This window comes from Lissotriton helveticus, chromosome 5_1 (assembly GCF_964261635.1).
Source record: "Lissotriton helveticus chromosome 5_1, aLisHel1.1, whole genome shotgun sequence".
NCBI classification, from domain to species: domain Eukaryota; kingdom Metazoa; phylum Chordata; class Amphibia; order Caudata; family Salamandridae; genus Lissotriton; species Lissotriton helveticus.
The window spans coordinates 386,886,902-386,904,101 of record NC_136065.1 but is presented as its reverse complement, the minus strand read 5'-3'; the positions used below and the strand labels follow the sequence as shown (position 1 = coordinate 386,904,101).

At 46.7% G+C, this 17,200-nt stretch overlaps 1 protein-coding gene across 13 annotated transcripts in view; it reads right to left on the bottom strand.

Moving 5' to 3' along the window:
• Positions 1-17,200, bottom strand: part of EIF4G3 (eukaryotic translation initiation factor 4 gamma 3) — a 1,426,031-nt gene that overhangs the window by 18,666 nt on the left and 1,390,165 nt on the right. For all 13 annotated transcript variants that reach the window (XM_078642564.1, XM_078642569.1, XM_078642559.1 and 10 more), the window contains one exon: positions 6,770-6,916. In XM_078642564.1, the coding sequence (XP_078498690.1) occupies positions 6,770-6,916 (147 nt within the window). The remainder of the gene's footprint in view (positions 1-6,769; positions 6,917-17,200) is intronic.

The window sequence follows — 17,200 nt, the reverse complement described above, 5'->3', positions numbered from 1 at the left end:
AGCAGTTGACGTTCCGTAGGTCCAAGATAGGGCGTAGGCCCCCTTTGCCCTTCTTGGGTACCAGAAAGTAGTGGGAGTAACAAATACATCCTACTTCTGGCCCAGGAACGCGCTCGATGGCCCCCTTGGCCAAGAGGGCCGTAACTTCCTCTTGTAGAAGCTTCAAGTGATCCCCCGACACGCGGTGGTACTGCGGTGGCATGGCTGGAGGGGACGCCTCGAAGGGGAGGGAGTAGCCCCTTCGGACGATTTGCAGCACCCACCTGTCCGATGTGACAGTGCGCCAGTGGAGGTGGTGATGGCGAACCCTGACCCCCACTGGCGTCACATGGGCCTGAAAGCTCGGACTAGGAGGGTTTTGAGGCGGATGCTGCAGGGGTAGGTGTGGACTGGCCTCGCCGTTGTCCCCGACTTCCGCCACGGCGGTTTCCAGGTCCGCCACCGCGCTGGATGGTAGTCTGCGGACCGTGGCTGGCAGAACGTGTGGGGGCGCCCCTTCCTTGGCCGCGAAAGGCAGCCGTTTGCTGGCGCGGGGCGAGAGTCCCAAGGACTTGGCCGTAGCCCTGGAGTCCTTAAAGCGCTCAAGCGCATGGTCTGCCTTGTCGCCAAAGAGGCGACGGCCATCAAACGTCATGTCCATGCGGGTGTTTTGGACATCAGCCGAAAAGTTGGTGGACCTCAACCAAGCGTGGCGACGAATCGCCACTGTCGTTGCCATCGCTCTGCCCAGTGAGTCCGTGGTATCCAGCCCACACCGGATGGAATACAGTGCCGCATCTCGACCCTCCGCAAGGGCTTGGGCGAGTTTAGTCCGGGCCTCCTCCGGACATTGTGGCAGCACGTCCGCGACCGTGTCCCACAGAGAGTGGGTGTAACGGCCCAAGAGGCATGCAGTGTTGACTGACCGCAACCCCAAAATCAGGGAGGAGAATGCCTTTTTCCCGTATTGCTAATACCACTTGGATTCCGGATCGGGGGGAGCCGACGGGAATGCGGTCTGGGAGTTAGAGGCCTGGATGACCAGGCTCTCGGTGGTGGGGTGGGTGGACAGGAAGCAAGGGTCGCCTGGAGCCGGGCGGTGGCGCCTTGCCACGTTACTATCTACAGGCGGACCTGTAGCGGGCTTGGACCAAGTGCCCAAAAGAACGTCTGACAAGGCCTCATTAAAATGCAGCAGAGGTTTGGCCGAGCTTGCCTGTGGTTTAAGGACCTCAGTGAGGAGGTTAGTCCTCACGGCCGCGACTGGGAGCTCAAGGCCCAAGGCCTTGGCAGCACGCGTCAGCACCACACTAAAGGCAGCCCCATCCTCCGTAGCCAAGGTAGGAGGGGAGAAAAAAACAGTGTCGGGCAGTGTCCAGACCACTGGCCTCCCCAAGCTCACCTGCCCAGTCCTGAGAAGACTGACTCTCACGTGCCAGAGGGTCCTCGGACCCCTCCCAAACCTCCTCGTCACCCATCAGCTGGTACTCAGGTTCAAAGGATGGGACCGGGTCGTAGAAGTAAAAGTCTCCCATCGGCGTCGAGAGCGGCGTCGCTCCAACGCCGGACCCAAATCGAGGGTAGGACCAGGGACGGCGTCGTCCTGGGACGACGCCGGGGGCGACACCCTAGGGGGCCGGCACCAGCTAGGTCGTGAGGTCGACCGGCGACTACCCGGATCCGGAGCCGGCGGGGCTCTGTGGCGTCGGGACTGAAGTCGCCGACGGCGTCGGGGCCGAAGCACCCGACTGCACCGGGGCCTAAGCACCCGGCCCGCGTGCGGACCCAGTCGTGGCCGCTTGGCCCGAAGACGCCGCGGAACCCGACGGAGGAGCGAGCGACCTCATGGCCATGAGGAAGGACTCTATCTCCTCCGGCGTCGCGTTCTGCCCAGGGACCGGCGGGTATGGAGCAGGCCGCGATGCCTGCGGCTCTGGCGGAGCCGGTGTCGCCCGAACCCCCGGCCGCGTCGGGCGAGTGTCAGGGGGAGTCAGAAGAGCGATGGCGCTTCTTGGACTTCTTGTGCCTCTTACCTGAGGACTTTGAGCCCGAAGACTGATGACGACTCCCGGAACTGTGGTGACTCCGGCCCCGCGACCGGTCCCACGACCTCCTTCCGGACCGGGACCTCGAGCGGCGCAGGGCTGACTGCCAGAGCTTGAGTAGTCAGGGCCCGGCAGTCGGAGCAGGACTTGTCGTCGTGGTCGGGGCCCAGACAGTGAAGGCACCGGTGATGGGGGTCGGTAACCGACATCAGTTGGCTGCAATCGACGCAGGGTTTGAACCGGGCATCTCTACCGGCACCGTCGGAGTCGAGAGACTTCGAAAGATGATCAAAAAGGATCGAAAAAGTTAGTCAAAAATTTACTAGGGCACAACTTTTTTCGGATCGGCGCTTGCTGGCACGGAAAAAAGAAGAACTGACGTCAGCGCGCGAGGGCGGTGTCCAAGTACTCCGGCAACGTCATCTCAGTGCCAACGACACAGACGACGGACGCGGAGCCGCAGACGACGCCTACCGACGCGCAAGGGTACTGCTACTCAAAAGTTTCCGGATCCAGTCTGACGCCTGGGGATTTTCTAAGGTAAGGAATCTCATACTAACCTGTTTCTTTCAGATATATATATATATATACACACATTATAGAGCGACAAAGAGAGCAAGAGAAAGATAGATACGTGTATGTATGCACAAAACTAATCGTACCTCCACTTCGACCTTTTGATTTGTCAGTGAAAAATAAAAAATATACACAAACATAGTGTTTGGTTTGGACCTCTACTAGGTGCCTCCTTGTGTCGAGACAAAGCTATGCTTCTCTGACGAGCTCTAATGAGAGAGCGAAACATGAGTCAGAAGATGCTTATATTGATTTCAAGATGGCTTGGATGGCATTTTACTAATCCAAAGGTGTAATACGGTGCCTCTAGAGGTAAAAGACTTCTTAATTTTCAGTTTGGTATGTACAGCAATAGCTAATACTATCAGTGCAGGTGCATGGATGATGAGAAAGAGGTTATGTGTAAGAGTCAACCTAAAGATAACTTTAACCTAGATTTTTGCAATTTCATTTATCCCCTACTAACCTGTGAAAAGATTTCACTGCAATTTAGAATTAAATAGGGACTAGGAAAATAATGGAAGCCTAAGCAAAGAGGTCTCAAAGAAATTCCCAATTAAACAGTGTTGCTCCAGGAAGAAGCCTGGAGATCAGAATGTCTACAGTTCACACAGCTGTCTGGAATAATCTCTGACAGACGCATATCTTGAGAACGCCACCTTAAACTTGTTGGGTCGTACCTACCAAAACAAAGGTAGGGGGGTACAACCCATTTTAACAGTGGCTGAGATCCATGCATGATGTAGCTATGTCTGATGCATGACAGTCTATCTGGCAATGTTGGCCTTAGGAGCTGCTCAACTGGCAGCTTTGCCCTAAAAGAAAAAAGGAGTCCAGAGAACTATGTCTCAGTAAAATATTGTGAAAGGATCTGAGGAGCAAACGGACTAAAGCATACTGAGGGAACTGTAAGATTAAGGATGCCATTAGCTCAAAAGATTCGTACATCAGCATTGGCAACTTCGGATTAAGCTTCTAGGGGCAGCAGAATGCCAAAACAACCAATTCATCAGACCAACCAGATGTAGATTGACTGTCTCAGTTTTTGAGCAGAACTCCAAAGGTGTGTTCTAGTGAGCCACTATGGGTGCATGGAGGGTTTTGCAGTGAACCACTTGTGTGTCTTTCATATTGTTAAAAAAACACGTGACACTATGTACTGAACATGAGAACAGGGTGGAGTTATTCGCTAAGACCCATTGACATAACTTCAACCATTTGCTTTAGTACTGGGCTCTAGTGGAGTATACAACCAGGTCTGCTGTGGACAACCCCAGCATTCAAGCTGAACAATGTCAGACAGGGGTACAGCACTCCCCTTTTCTCCAAAGACTCTCCTCTAAGAGGCTATGTTGTATCTTGGCAGATAATGCAATAGATGAAAGTACTTAACATGGCAAAATGATGCAGTGGCCACATGGACCACTGCACACACAGGTTTATCCTCATTTTATGGAGAGCTGCACGTGTATTTACAGAAAGAACAGCCTGACTGAATTGGTTCTGATGATCCTTTTTTTAAAGTTGAACCACTTTTGATGAATTTTTCACCTACAGTGGAGCTTACCAGACTGAATAAACCAACCTCGCCAAAGCCTTTTTGTTGCAGACTTCATACATAAAAGAAAAAAGGGATCAGAGAATGCATGCATAATCAAAGGGATGGGGAAATGCTGTATATGATTATGGGATTAGTACTGAACAGAAAAAGCTCTTTATTTAAACAGCTGTAGACGAAGTTTCCAGTTCAACCACTAGTTTGCAAGGATACACACCATGTGAGAATGGTAAAAAATCATGATGCAAGACAAATGCAAATAAAACCAGCTATGACAACTGGAAACATCTCTCTGAAAGGATAAATGTATACATTAAAATATCTGAGTAATGGCAACACTATTGAATATCCTGTTTCAGGGAAGCGAAAAAAATAAATATCAACTCTTTTGGAGCAGGAGACTTCACTCGCATTCTTCTGGTGATGCAAAAAATCAAGGGCGTAGTTTGAGAAGAACTAAGATGAAAACTGATGCTGCTCTGGAGATCATAACTTTCAGAGATGTTGCCTTCCTTGTGACGCTATCCAATACACTTTCCAACAAGGAAAATAAGAACCCAATTGTTAACCGTCACCAAAGAACTACTACTGGCATGGTGGGGAACATTCCTACTATTCTCCAACATAGATGTGTATGGGAAAAGGCAAACACGTTGGTTATGAAAACAAAATCCCACAATCAATCAGTAATGCCCACACCACATATAATGCTGTTCGGTGCCCCTTTCCGAACTATGTGTTTTCTGATATTAGAGAAATGTTATAAATGGCTAAGGGTGAAGCCTATAACTTAGGACATGAGGAGCATGTTTACCTCGAAGTTGGATCTTAGATTACATACTGCTTTTTGGTTAAGCATTATGCGTGACCGCATTTGAATCAGTTGTTCGGGATCAGGGTAGGTGAGTATGTTGGTTGGGTAGGATGATAGTGAAAAACGATACGTATCTGCAATAAAGATCTTCAATAAACCAAAGTTTTTTGAGTGCAAAGTCAGACTGTTCATATGACAATGCAGCATTCACACCATAGATTCTTTTTGTGTTAAACTGTTAAAGACTATTTGAATTGTAAAGTTATCAACAGATGGTGAATTTTAGGAGGTAAGCCTAATGATTTTTCTGTTTTTACCACCGTGCAGTATTGTGGGAAGTGTAATGGCTTTAAGCAGTTATGCCAAGATGAAATAGCAGAGCACTGCCAACTTAGCAAATCGTGCCCATATGGGGTGAAGCAATCTTTTCAGATAGGCACCTTGAAAATCCATGCATTTTGACATTTTTACTTGTGAACCAATACCGTTTCAATTTATGAGTTCTGAAAAGATGGTGTATTTTATAATTGTATGTAGTAACATATTTTACTACCATATACGTTTTATGATTTCTTTGCATCTTTAGTGTTGTATTGTGGGAAAATAATGGTTTGAAATAACTATGCGACCTGGTAATAAAACGGAGAAAAACCTGACTATTTGAATTGAAAATTAAGTGCTAGAAAAATCATCTCTTTCTACGTTTCAAACGTGGCATCATTTCACACAGAGCAGTCCTGAGCTTTAAACCAAAATCACACACTGCGATAATGTGTATGTACCCTTTTTTCTCAAATTTTGAATTTATTACATATTTAAAAAAAGTTTTCTAGAAAAGTAAATAAAAAAAGAAACCAGTTTTAGCATCTGGGCAATTGGGAAGGTTATAGACTTGAAAAATGTTCATAGGAATCCAAGGCATTGTTATAGTGTGCTGATCAATGGACAACTGTTATCAATTTAGGGGATCCCTATTTTTGAGCACAGTGACAAATTGGCAAGTCTTACTGCTCTTGTAATCCTAGCTAAAAGATTGAGCTACAACCTTTTCGGTTCTGTGTATGAATTCTCAAGTTAAATGGGCACAACGCATCATATCTGTGTAGATTCACAGATGCAGGGTGAAGTGTGCTCTCCTTGAAGGTCTGAAAGATGTCAGGATGCAGGAACAATTATTTTAATGGACAAAGGTAACAAATGCATTTGCCCTGCACTTCTGTTCAAGCTTAGTTGTGCTTAGCTTTGCCATGATGTAAGAGCACCATGCCATTAGGTACTCCCCGACAAACTACTTGAGAGGATTGTCTACTCTTTCCCATGTACTCATGTTATCGCTTTATTGGCAGTGTTGATGGTTTTGAGCTGCAGCTACTTTTATTCGTTGTGGGCTAAAAGTTACGGCTATTGATCTTAATTTATTACTTTATGAGGTTTTATTTCTTTTTCTGTCACAGCATGAAGCAGCCTTAATGAGTGATCTATTGTCCGTAGTGGATGCAATATTTATATCAAAGTTCCATCACATTTTTTGCCCTGTTCTCCATTTTATGTTTCATGGATCAAAAAATATTATGCCACAGATGTGTGTGAAAAGCAGCCTTGGAAAAATAGGCAAGTAACTTGAATGAGATGCACAGTCAGATTTGGTTGTGTTTGGGGAAAATGTGACCATATAGGAAAGACTTCTTGGGTACTTTGACAATTGACCATTTGGATAAATCTAATCAGGTGAGCTGACAATATTTTTAACCCAATTACAGGCATGTCACCGGCAGATAAGAAAAGGTGCATACTTACTGGCAGGTTGATCAAGCTTTGCTATTAAAGCTTGAAGTGCATAAAGTGCTTCTAGTTCTCGCTCTGTATCCGAGTCCAGGTACTTGAGTAAGACGGGCACTCTCTGCTTAATAATCGCAGTGTCCACACGAAAGGAAGAACTGTCCCCTGAAGAATAAGAAAAGAGTAAAACATAACATTTCAGTCAGATTTTCATATCTGCAATTTTTAGCAAGATATTTTTTTACTTCTAGTCATTATCAATGTTTTGTCTTGGCATGATTACCAGGTCTGATGTAAACCTGAAGTCTTCACCCTATTTGAAAAAATCTGTAAACTGTATACATTTGTAATTCTGCATTTAGTTCGAAATATCTCAAATTAAGTAACCTTTCCATCATAGTATTCTTGCAGGTGTATAAATATATTGTAAATTAAAGAACCCCTTCAAAAACCTTGCATTTGACTCTGCTGGGACGGTAGCCCACAATCTGAACATGGCCATCTGGAGAGTCTGATCTCAAAAGCTACAACAGAGTACACTACAAGTTTCTTGTACATCTGTAGAGGGGTGTGCCTGACGTAACAGAAACAATATGGCAGAACACAGTACATTAATCTAATAAAAACATTCATAGTGTCCAATTCAGACATTAAAAGCCCAGGAAACATTTTTTTTCATTCTGTTTGATGCCAACAAGTTTCTTACCTCAAGTTAGGATCTTTCTGTTAGATATACTACCTTACCATGGATTCTTCACCTGCACTGACAACCCCAGCACATGACTGAAACCAAAAGGTTTCCTACTAATTGTTCCCACAAGCCAGTAGGTGTCGCTATCGAATTCTGTGCCCACCTTAGACTACTTTCAAAGAGACAACTCTGAGACGTATATAGTTGCCACATCTGTATGCTGTCAGTTTTCATTTTAACCTCAACACCTTCCAACACAGAACAGTAATTGATCTGAGAAAATAACAGTGCGCAAGGGGGGCGCTAGGTGGCGCACGTATGGAATGGCCGCACTTCTGTGAGGCTCCCGTCGTCCGGCTCCTTTATAATCCATTTATCCTGTGTTCCTGACAAAGCAGTGACATAAGAGCACCCGCAGCGGGTTCCTGGAGCGGTAGTGGTGCTGGCGGTGTTGGTCTAGTGGACTGCAGCGCAGCGGATGCTGACTGCCGGCCGCTAACAGATTGAGCGGTGCGACCCCGGGATTGCCCTGGAACGGTGCCTGGGACAGAGCAGTGACACGAGCGCCGCGGCGGCCACGAGGTGCTAGGGCCGCGCGGCGGGAATGACGTCTGATCGGCGCCGGGAGGACAAATATAGTGAGTGTGCTGATTGCGGGCTGGCGGGCGGAGGCACGGGCTGTGGATTGAAGGGCAGCCCTGTCTATTTCGGCACTCCCAGAGTATATGAAGAGGATTTGTCCTGGTTGTAATAATGTACAGCGCAGTTTGACACAAAACGGCGGCTTGCTGAAGTGCGGCAGGAGAGGCCTATATTGAAGTGTCACCGGATTGCTGGCCACAGTGGGACTACATCCGTGGAAGCGGCGGAGGGCTGGGGACCTAAAACAGGCTGTACTAACTGGTGGAAAAACCGTACTGGCAGTGGGGCAGTGCAGGGGTGTAGGACGGTGCTGTGTACTGGAAGCCTAGCATTCACGGATAGAACGCTCGATCTCCTAGTGATTACCTGGGCACAGGGTGCATAGCTTACAGTGGAGTCATTCTAGAAACAATTTCGGTGACAAGTATAAGGGGCTATAGCGCCAAGCTCCGGTACACTTAATGTAAGGAATTGAGACTGGCTATCTCCATAGGAACAACTGCTGGATGGTTAGGCCAAAGATATTGGAAGGGGTGCCCTGCCTGCAACAACCCTGCGCTCAGGGAGAGCTGACTGGATATTGAGGAGGCCAGGTACTACTTCGCTGCGAGCTTCCTAAAGTGAACTTAGAGCCTGCACTGGTGTTGTGTCTGCTCCGGCGCAGTGATTACTGGTACTGGAAGCTGGGAGTTGTGGCTGCCTTGGGACACACTGTACAAGACGGTGGCTGCAGCTGCTGCCGCAACAGTTGTTATTGCCTAAATGGTCTGTAAGAAAGGGCAGCGTGTCTGATTTCTGCACGATGGGAAGGACTGATGCGCGCCAATCGCGCCTCACGTTTGAAACCAAAAGGACTGGGCGCCCACCACCTACGGAACCGGAACAGAATGTAGGAGAATCCCCCACCGAGATAGATGCTGACATGACCAGCGACATGCGCACACTCCTCTCTGAGATGCGCCAAGGGTTCGCGACGATGGCAGACAAGATGGTTACCATCACAATGCACATGGACGCCATTGCTCAAAAGCTGGAAGGGCATGACGCGTGACTGAAAGAAGCGGAGCAAAGGAATTCGGACACGGAGGATGTCACTACGCAGCTGAAAACCGCAGTGTCCCAGATGGACAAATTGATGAAAATAATCAATGCTAAAAATGAGGATATTGAAGCCCGCAACCGAAGAAATAATATTCGAATTTTGGGTGTGCTGGACAGCACAAATACTGGCAGGTTGGAGGGATATGTTGAGAAGATGCTGGAAGCGGTGCTCTCCCCACAATTTGTTGTTGAACGGGTACACAGATCCCTTGGCCCGAGACCTCCGCCCGGTAGCACACCTAGGCTCATCATAGCACCTCTCCTTAACCCCTTCAGCGCTAATGACAAGGGTAACTCGTCATGGACTTTCCATTGATTTCAATGGAAAGTCAATGGAGCTCATCGAACACCCTTAGCAGCCAAGTGGTTAATTATAGGGATAGGGATACGGTACTGCAGGTGGCCAGGGAGAAACGTCAACTATACTATGATGGAGTGGCCTTTGCCATCTATACTGATTTGACACCTCTTGTGCAGGAAGAGAGAGGCAAGTTTAACGCAGTGAAGCAAAAATTGAGACAAGCGCAAATGAATTATGCCCTGTTGTACCCGGCGCGCCTGCGGATCACATATCAAGGTACACAACTGATCTATACAAAACCGCAACAAGTGGAAGAATTCCTAAGGAAACTTAAAAGGCGGAAGGAAGCGGGTTCGGAGCAAGACGACACCTGTGAAGCACATCTCTCTGATGTTGAATGATGTAACCCCTGTACTACCAAATGCTGGATTGACGTACTGCGAGTGAACGCCTGTAGAACCGAGGGGACTGACGCTGTATCTCCTCGTATTGGTCTATACCTGTTGTGGATAACTAAATGACCTAAAGCCGAGCAGGACATTGTGGAAGAGACAAGCCGGACACCCTCGCTGCCTAAAGGAAGACGGCAGGGATGCCGACAGTCTCCTGTACTGGGCCGAGGAACACGTGAGCCACCTGGAGGGTTTCCCCAAATGGGAGTGCCCCCACTAAGTTGTATTTCTTTGATGTTGGGGGGGTTCTTTGGGGGGGGATGAGTGATACTGGCATGATTGGGATGCTTCAGTGGGTGGGGGGAGGGTGGAGGACGGGGGTTGCAATGTTGATGTCAATCTAGGTTATTATGTAGTGAAGGCATTGAAAGTACGGATTCGATATGTGATGTTTCGTACCAAGAGGCTGGATTATCGATATAGATGACGCAGACAGCATGGCTGGGGAGGGTAATAACTCAGATCTAAGGATTTTGTCCTGGAATGTCAGGGGCTTAAATGATGCACGGAAATGTAGGCAAGTACTGGCGTATCTGAACAGACAGCAGACGTAGGTAGCAATGCTGCAGGAGACACATATACATCCACAGTCCCATAACACATTTGCCACTAAATGGGCATCTGTCCGGGCATTCTCTTCTTACTCTTCATATGCAAGGGGGACTGCCATCTTAATCAAACAACATGTTCCCTTTGCGCTGGAAGGTTCCATATTGGATTCTCAGGGACGCTATGTTATTGTATGGGGGAGGCTGGGTAGAGACACGGTGACATTCGCAAACTGCTATGCTCCCAATGCGGATACCCCAGATTTCTTTGCCACCTTATGGGGACAAATAGTAAACATAGGGTCTATGCATGTCATATGGGGAGGAGATTTTAATGTTGCCTTGGTCCCTGCACTAGATAGGGCGGATGGTACAATGCTCTATCATAATAAGTCGCGGGAAATTATAGCTGGCATAATGGAAGATGGGAAATTGGTGGATGGATGGTGGAGGGTGAAGGAAGGGATGCACTTTACCTCACACACGGGGACGTGGGCAAGGCTAGACTACTGTTTACTGTCTAGAGTATTAGGCATGGGTCTTAGGCATGCTGCACATCTCCCTCGAACATATTCCGACCATTGCCCAGCGAGTATCACGATCCCCATGCCTGGGTATGATAGGCCGAGACCTACGTGGAGGATGCAACTGAAAGCCTTGCTTGACTTAGTATTCAGACAGAATTGGAGGAGGAAATAAAAGATTTCTTCATAAGGGATCTGTAGACAGCGTAGAGAATATATGGGAGGCCTTCAAGGTCACAGTACGTGGATACTGTATATCCAAAAGTTTTGGGGTTCTAAGAGATATACAACGTGCGTTAAAGACTCTGGAACAGGATATGAAGCGCCTAGAAGACCGAATGGTAGAGGGGGAGTCTGGGACGGTGCAGAGGGAGTTTAGGGTCAAACTATCTGCATATGAGGAAGAAGCTGCAAGGGAAGTCAAATTTAAGGGGCGACACTGGGTGGCGCATAGGTATGGAGAAGGGGAGCGCCCGGGGAGAGCTTTGGCGGAGATCACCCGATGACCGAGATTCAATAACACTGTCTTGGAGATAGAAACACAGGGGGGGACGCTACGACATGATACAGATGGCATCTTAGACACCTTCAAGGCACACTACACTGCTTTGTACTCTACACAAAGAAAAGACGAAGTGGAACTAGAGGACTTCTTAGGTGATGTGGCAATATGTTGGCTAAGTGATATCCACAGACAATTCCTAAGTGCTCCATTAGAAACTGATGAGATCAGGGAGGCCATTATGTCACTAAAGAATGGGAAGGCACCGGGATTGGATGGGCTGCTCGCTGAATTTTTTAAGTGTTATGTTGATATTATGGCGCCAGTCCTGCGTGAAATATTTGAGGAATCCTTGGAAATTGGGGTCCTACCCCCCTCAATGCAGGAAGTGGTCATTACCTCTTTGATAAAGCCCGATAAATCACCCAGGAAGCCTAATTCATACAGACCCTTGTCGCTAATTAACTGCGACACCAAAATATTGGCAAAGGTCCTGGCTGCCCGCCTAACATTACTTATGGATAAGATAGTTCTCCCTGATCAATTGGGATTCGTCCCGGGTAGGGCCACCGCTCACAATTTACGCACTTTGTTCTCCTCGATACAAACAGTGGCGCCAGAATTTCCGGTTGTGGCTGTGTTTTTTAGATGCCTCTAAGGCATTTGACTCTGTGGAGAGGAGTTATTTGTTCAAAGTGTTACAGCGAATGGGCTTCCCACCGCTATTTGTGTCCTGGATAAAATTGTTGTACTGTCGACCGACTGCCAAGGTATTAATTAATGGACATATGTCTTCGGCCATAGATATATCAAGGGGTACGCGTTAGGGATGCCCGCTATCCCCATTGCTTTTTGCAATAACGATTGAACCATTAGCGTTTAGATTACGTCAGGTTCATCGGGATAGAGCATTTCAGTGTTTTCAGCGACAACTTTTGTTATCACTCTATGCTGATGACATTACGTTATATGTTAGGGACCCTGAGCAAAATCTTAACCCCCACCTGAGGGAATTTTTGGTGTTCGGACAGCTCTCAGGTGTTAACATTAATTGAGGAAAATCAGTTTTTCCCGCTTACGCCTGCTGTCTCTCAATTTTCCTTAGACTATCTTATAGAATGGTGTGACTCGGATCTTAGATACTTAGGTATAGAGATATCTAGGGATAGGGAGGAAATTCTCCGACTGAATTATGGCGTAGCAATAACGAAACTGGCGACTAAGGTTACCCGGTCGATATCTTTGCCGCTGTCGCTGGCAGGAAGAGCTTCTCTTGTGAAGATGGTGGTGCTCCCCTAATTTTTATATTTGTTTCTCAATATTCCATTTTACCCTGGTGCCTTTTTCTTTAAGACGTTACGCACTGAGTTGATAAGATTAGTGTGGGGTGGTAAACAACCTTGACTTAAATGGTCAGTCCTCGTACAGCCATATGATAAGGGGGGCTTTGATATCCCTGATTTTGAGATTTATTATCTTAGTGCACAAGCTCACTATGCTTATCACTGGATGGCGCCTACGCCATTCATGCCCCAGATAGCCGTCAAAGACTGGGTGGCTCGGCCTATTCCCCTCAGTGGCATCATCCATGGGCCTCTCAATACTGTGGAGATGCCTTTTACAACAGTTACTTGTACGATAGACGCTTGGAGGGGTATAGCACGCCTTCTGGGAGTACAACTCCTCTATTCCCCACAGCTTCCGCTTACGTACCACCCAGAAGTGGTACTCCTACAGGAAACAGGCTTCCGTGCTATGTGTAAGCGGTTGCGGGTCACTACATGGAGGGATTTGTTTAGTGATGGACGGTTTCGAACACTGGAACAATTATTCCAGGATACCCACCGCACACCACTGGAGATTATTTTATATGTAAGATTGCGACAGGGAATGAGGACGTAACTTCCGGACTTTCCATGTGAGCCGGAAACCTTTGATCCCTTGCATCTCATTCTTAGCTCCCCTGATGGGAAACACCCAGTATCGGGCCTATACCGCATAATACGGGCAAGAAGGTTAGGTGTAAGTAGCTCGGCTCGTATCCACTGGACGGAAGACTTGGGCCAAGAGATATCGGATGATCAATGGAAGTACTGTTGTAGTGTTACGGAAAATGTTCCTCTAGCTGTAGATTTAAGGTCATACATTACAAATTTCTGCAACGTGTGTATTACACTCCCGCCAAAAAATATCGATTTCATCTCTCGGATGACAGATGCGACAGGTGTCAGAGAGATGGGGCAGGCTTCATACATCTGGCGTGGGAATGTCCGGCTATCGGGGTACTGGACGCAGATACATGAGGCAGTGGAACAAATGTTGGGCATTACACTGGAAAGGGACCCCTTGATGATGTTACTAGGATATACAGCACACCCAAACAAAGTAGAAGGTTTTTAGATATTGCTCTATTATTGGCGAAATGTAGAGTGGCTTGCCAATGGGGACGGGGGAGGGCTCAGAAATTTAAAGAATGGATACGTGATATTGTCTACTGTCAGGAGCAAGCTTCTGTATTTGCAGAATTGTTACCGCTGGCCACTCGGCCGAAGGATATCTGGGGGCCCTTGCAGAATTATTTGATACGTAGTGAAGGGGGAGACTCTGATGAGCCTGCAATGCAAGGGGAAATGGCGACTGAAGACCTAAATGAACCGTTCTGAACTCACATAGTCCATATCCACAATTCTGACAGGGTTCCTGTACCTGAAAATTGCAGATGCATTTTATATTTGCTCTACTCCTGTGTTGTGCAATAGGGGAGGAAGAGACGCACACTGCTGATGTGATTAATGCTTTGCTATATGTGGCTACCTTCGAGCTCCTACTGTACTTGGCTCCTGGGACATCCTCTTAGATGTCGAAATGCTGTCTCAGAGATGGGGATTAATTGGTATCAACTGTCGAAGATGAACTTATTGCTTAATATAGATTGTTTTTTTAATCCAGTATCTATGCTATTTAATGGATTTTACATCACGCTGTATGAATCTGTAATATTATTACTGTTTGCAAAATGATATAAATAAACTAAAAAAATAAATAAAAATAACAGTGTGCAAGACCTAACTTCTGCCTTTTTAGAACCCGAATTGTTCACTCCACAGAACAGGGAGGAGGAGGGCGGTGGGCAGTCTGCAGTTAGAAAGAACATCCACCAGAAAGAGCGTAATCAAAAGCCAAGTAAGAAATTGGTTACATACCTCTAATTCCAGCTCTCCAACATTGGTAACTTTTCTATATTCACATGCTTGACTCATTCTCAGTCGCCAGGCTGGGAATATCCGTTACATTTAAAATAGCAGTATATAGGGTTAAAATGGCCATAGGCGTGAAATATCATATTAAGCAGCACATCCACCTCATTTGAAAGAACCCAAACTTCAGCCAATGATGTGGAAGCCCTAAGTTGATCTACTCCCCCCTAGAGCCACCATAGCTCAGATTTCAAAGCACTAGTGTAATAAGCGTATATAATGAAGGAGCCTTTGACCGGGATTAGAGAGAGGGTCGCATATTAATATATAAAAAATACAAACGTTAGAGAACTGGAGTTGCAGGTAAGTAACTAATTTCTTCTCCAACATTGGATCTTTTGTATGATCACATGCTTGAACGAGAACAGCAAGCAGTACACATTTTAAGACATAACAAAAGCGGGAAGAAGGCTCACATTTATTAAAACAGTTTTGTCAGTACTGCCTGTCCCACTGCTGCATCAGCTTCTGCGTCCATGTCTAGGCAGTTGTACTTTAGGAACATATGTTTGCCCTTTCAGGTGGCTCCGTGGCAGATGTCTTTCAAAGACACACCATCAAAGAGTGCTGCAGTTGATGTCATGCTCCTAGTGGAATAAGCCCTCACTTTACTGTTGACAGGGCGCTTAGTTAGCCTTGACATGACAGAAGGTAATACAGGCTGAGAGCCAACCAGTTATCCCCTGTTTGGACAGGGGATGACCTCTTTGTGGTTGTCCAGATGAGACAAAACAGCTGGTCTGATGCGCATGTGTTCTTTGTTTTGTCTAAGTAAAACTGGAGACATTTATGCAAGTATAATGAATGCAACACATTTTCTGCTGTTATAGATGGATTTAGGAAGAAATATTTCAGAAGGACAGGTTCATTTAAGTGGAAGTCAGTAGCAACCTTGGGTATGAATCTTGAGTTGGTACTCAAAATTACTTTAACTTACTAGATGGACACCTGCCTGATAAAACTATTTTTTAGATATATAAAAAGCTGATCAATAATATGTCAGACCCTCTTCGTGCACTCTGGGAAAAGTGGTCAGGGGATGGAATTGAGATGGATGACGAGGAATGGCAAGATGCGGTTTCCTCACCTAGGGTCGTGACTATACCAGCGCTCCTCCAACTAGTGCAACCCAAAATCCTCCATATGGTGTACGTGACGGGACCCCAGCTGGTGCGGACAGGTAAAGTGGTGGGGGGGGGGGGGGGGGGGTGTGACTGTAGACGGGGATGTGGCCAAGAGGGTACGTTTATGCACATAATTTGAGAGTGTGACCTCATTCAACCCTATTGGCGCAGGATACACAACACCATTAACACAGTGCTCACCTCCCAGCTTGGTCCGGAGGCCCGCAGATGCCTATTGAATATTTGGGAGCCAACAGACTTGAACACTTACCTTACACAGTGGGTCACACTGGGGCTTATGCTAGCTAAGAGAAACATCGCACAGTTATGGGGAGCGTCACATCCTCCAACACTGGGTAAATGGGAAAAAGACCTGGACTGGTCCATGATTAGGGAGAAGATTGTCTATGTGGCTCGGGTTTGTCCTAAATAGTGGGCCCGCGTGTGGGGTTTGTGGAATTCCTATCGGGGATAATATATGCCAACCGCCCCGTGCTATTAGCTATGACGATCCCCCTTCCCCTTAAATCCTACGGTGATATATTGCAATGTTTGATTTTACCTGTTGTCCCTACAATGCCAGATTTACTTCCTTCCTCTGTATTAGAACTAAAGAGCTGCTGTAGGTTAATAAAAGTTTTTAAAAAAAAATACTTTAACTTTTGCGAATCTGCGGAAAGGTTCCTTGATGGTGAATGCTTGAATCTCACTCACTTTCCTTGCAGATGCCAATGCTAGGAGAAGCGCGGTCTTCCATGAGACGAATTTCAGATGTGCCTTATGCATCAGTTTGAAAGGTGGTAGCATTAACTGACTGAGCAGTGTTAAGTTCCTATGGAACTGTTGGATGTGGAATAGGGGAGAATGCTCTGAAGGGCCCTTTCATAAACTGTTTTATAAATTGCTAGAATATCAAAGTAGATGGCGACAGTCTAGCTTCTCTTGAATCTGCACCCAGATGAACTCTGACTGAATATTGAAGACCATTTTTTAACAAATATGCGAGAATTTGATGAGGTGAAATTCGAAGAGGATGATGATCCTTACCCCTACACTAGATACAGAAATGTTTCCACTTGGCGAAGTTGGTCTTTGTGGCTGCTGAGGCTTGAGCCTACGTCAAAATATTTCTACAGTCTTGCAGTAGATCCAAATTGCGGTACCATGCTGTCCAGTTTAGTGACAGAGTTGTGATAGAGATTCTCTCCATGGTGCCTGGAAAATATCTCAGGATGCACTTTTACAGGAGTGGCTGGACTTGCTGATAACTGAAGGAGATCTCTGTACCAGCATTGGCGTAGCCATGC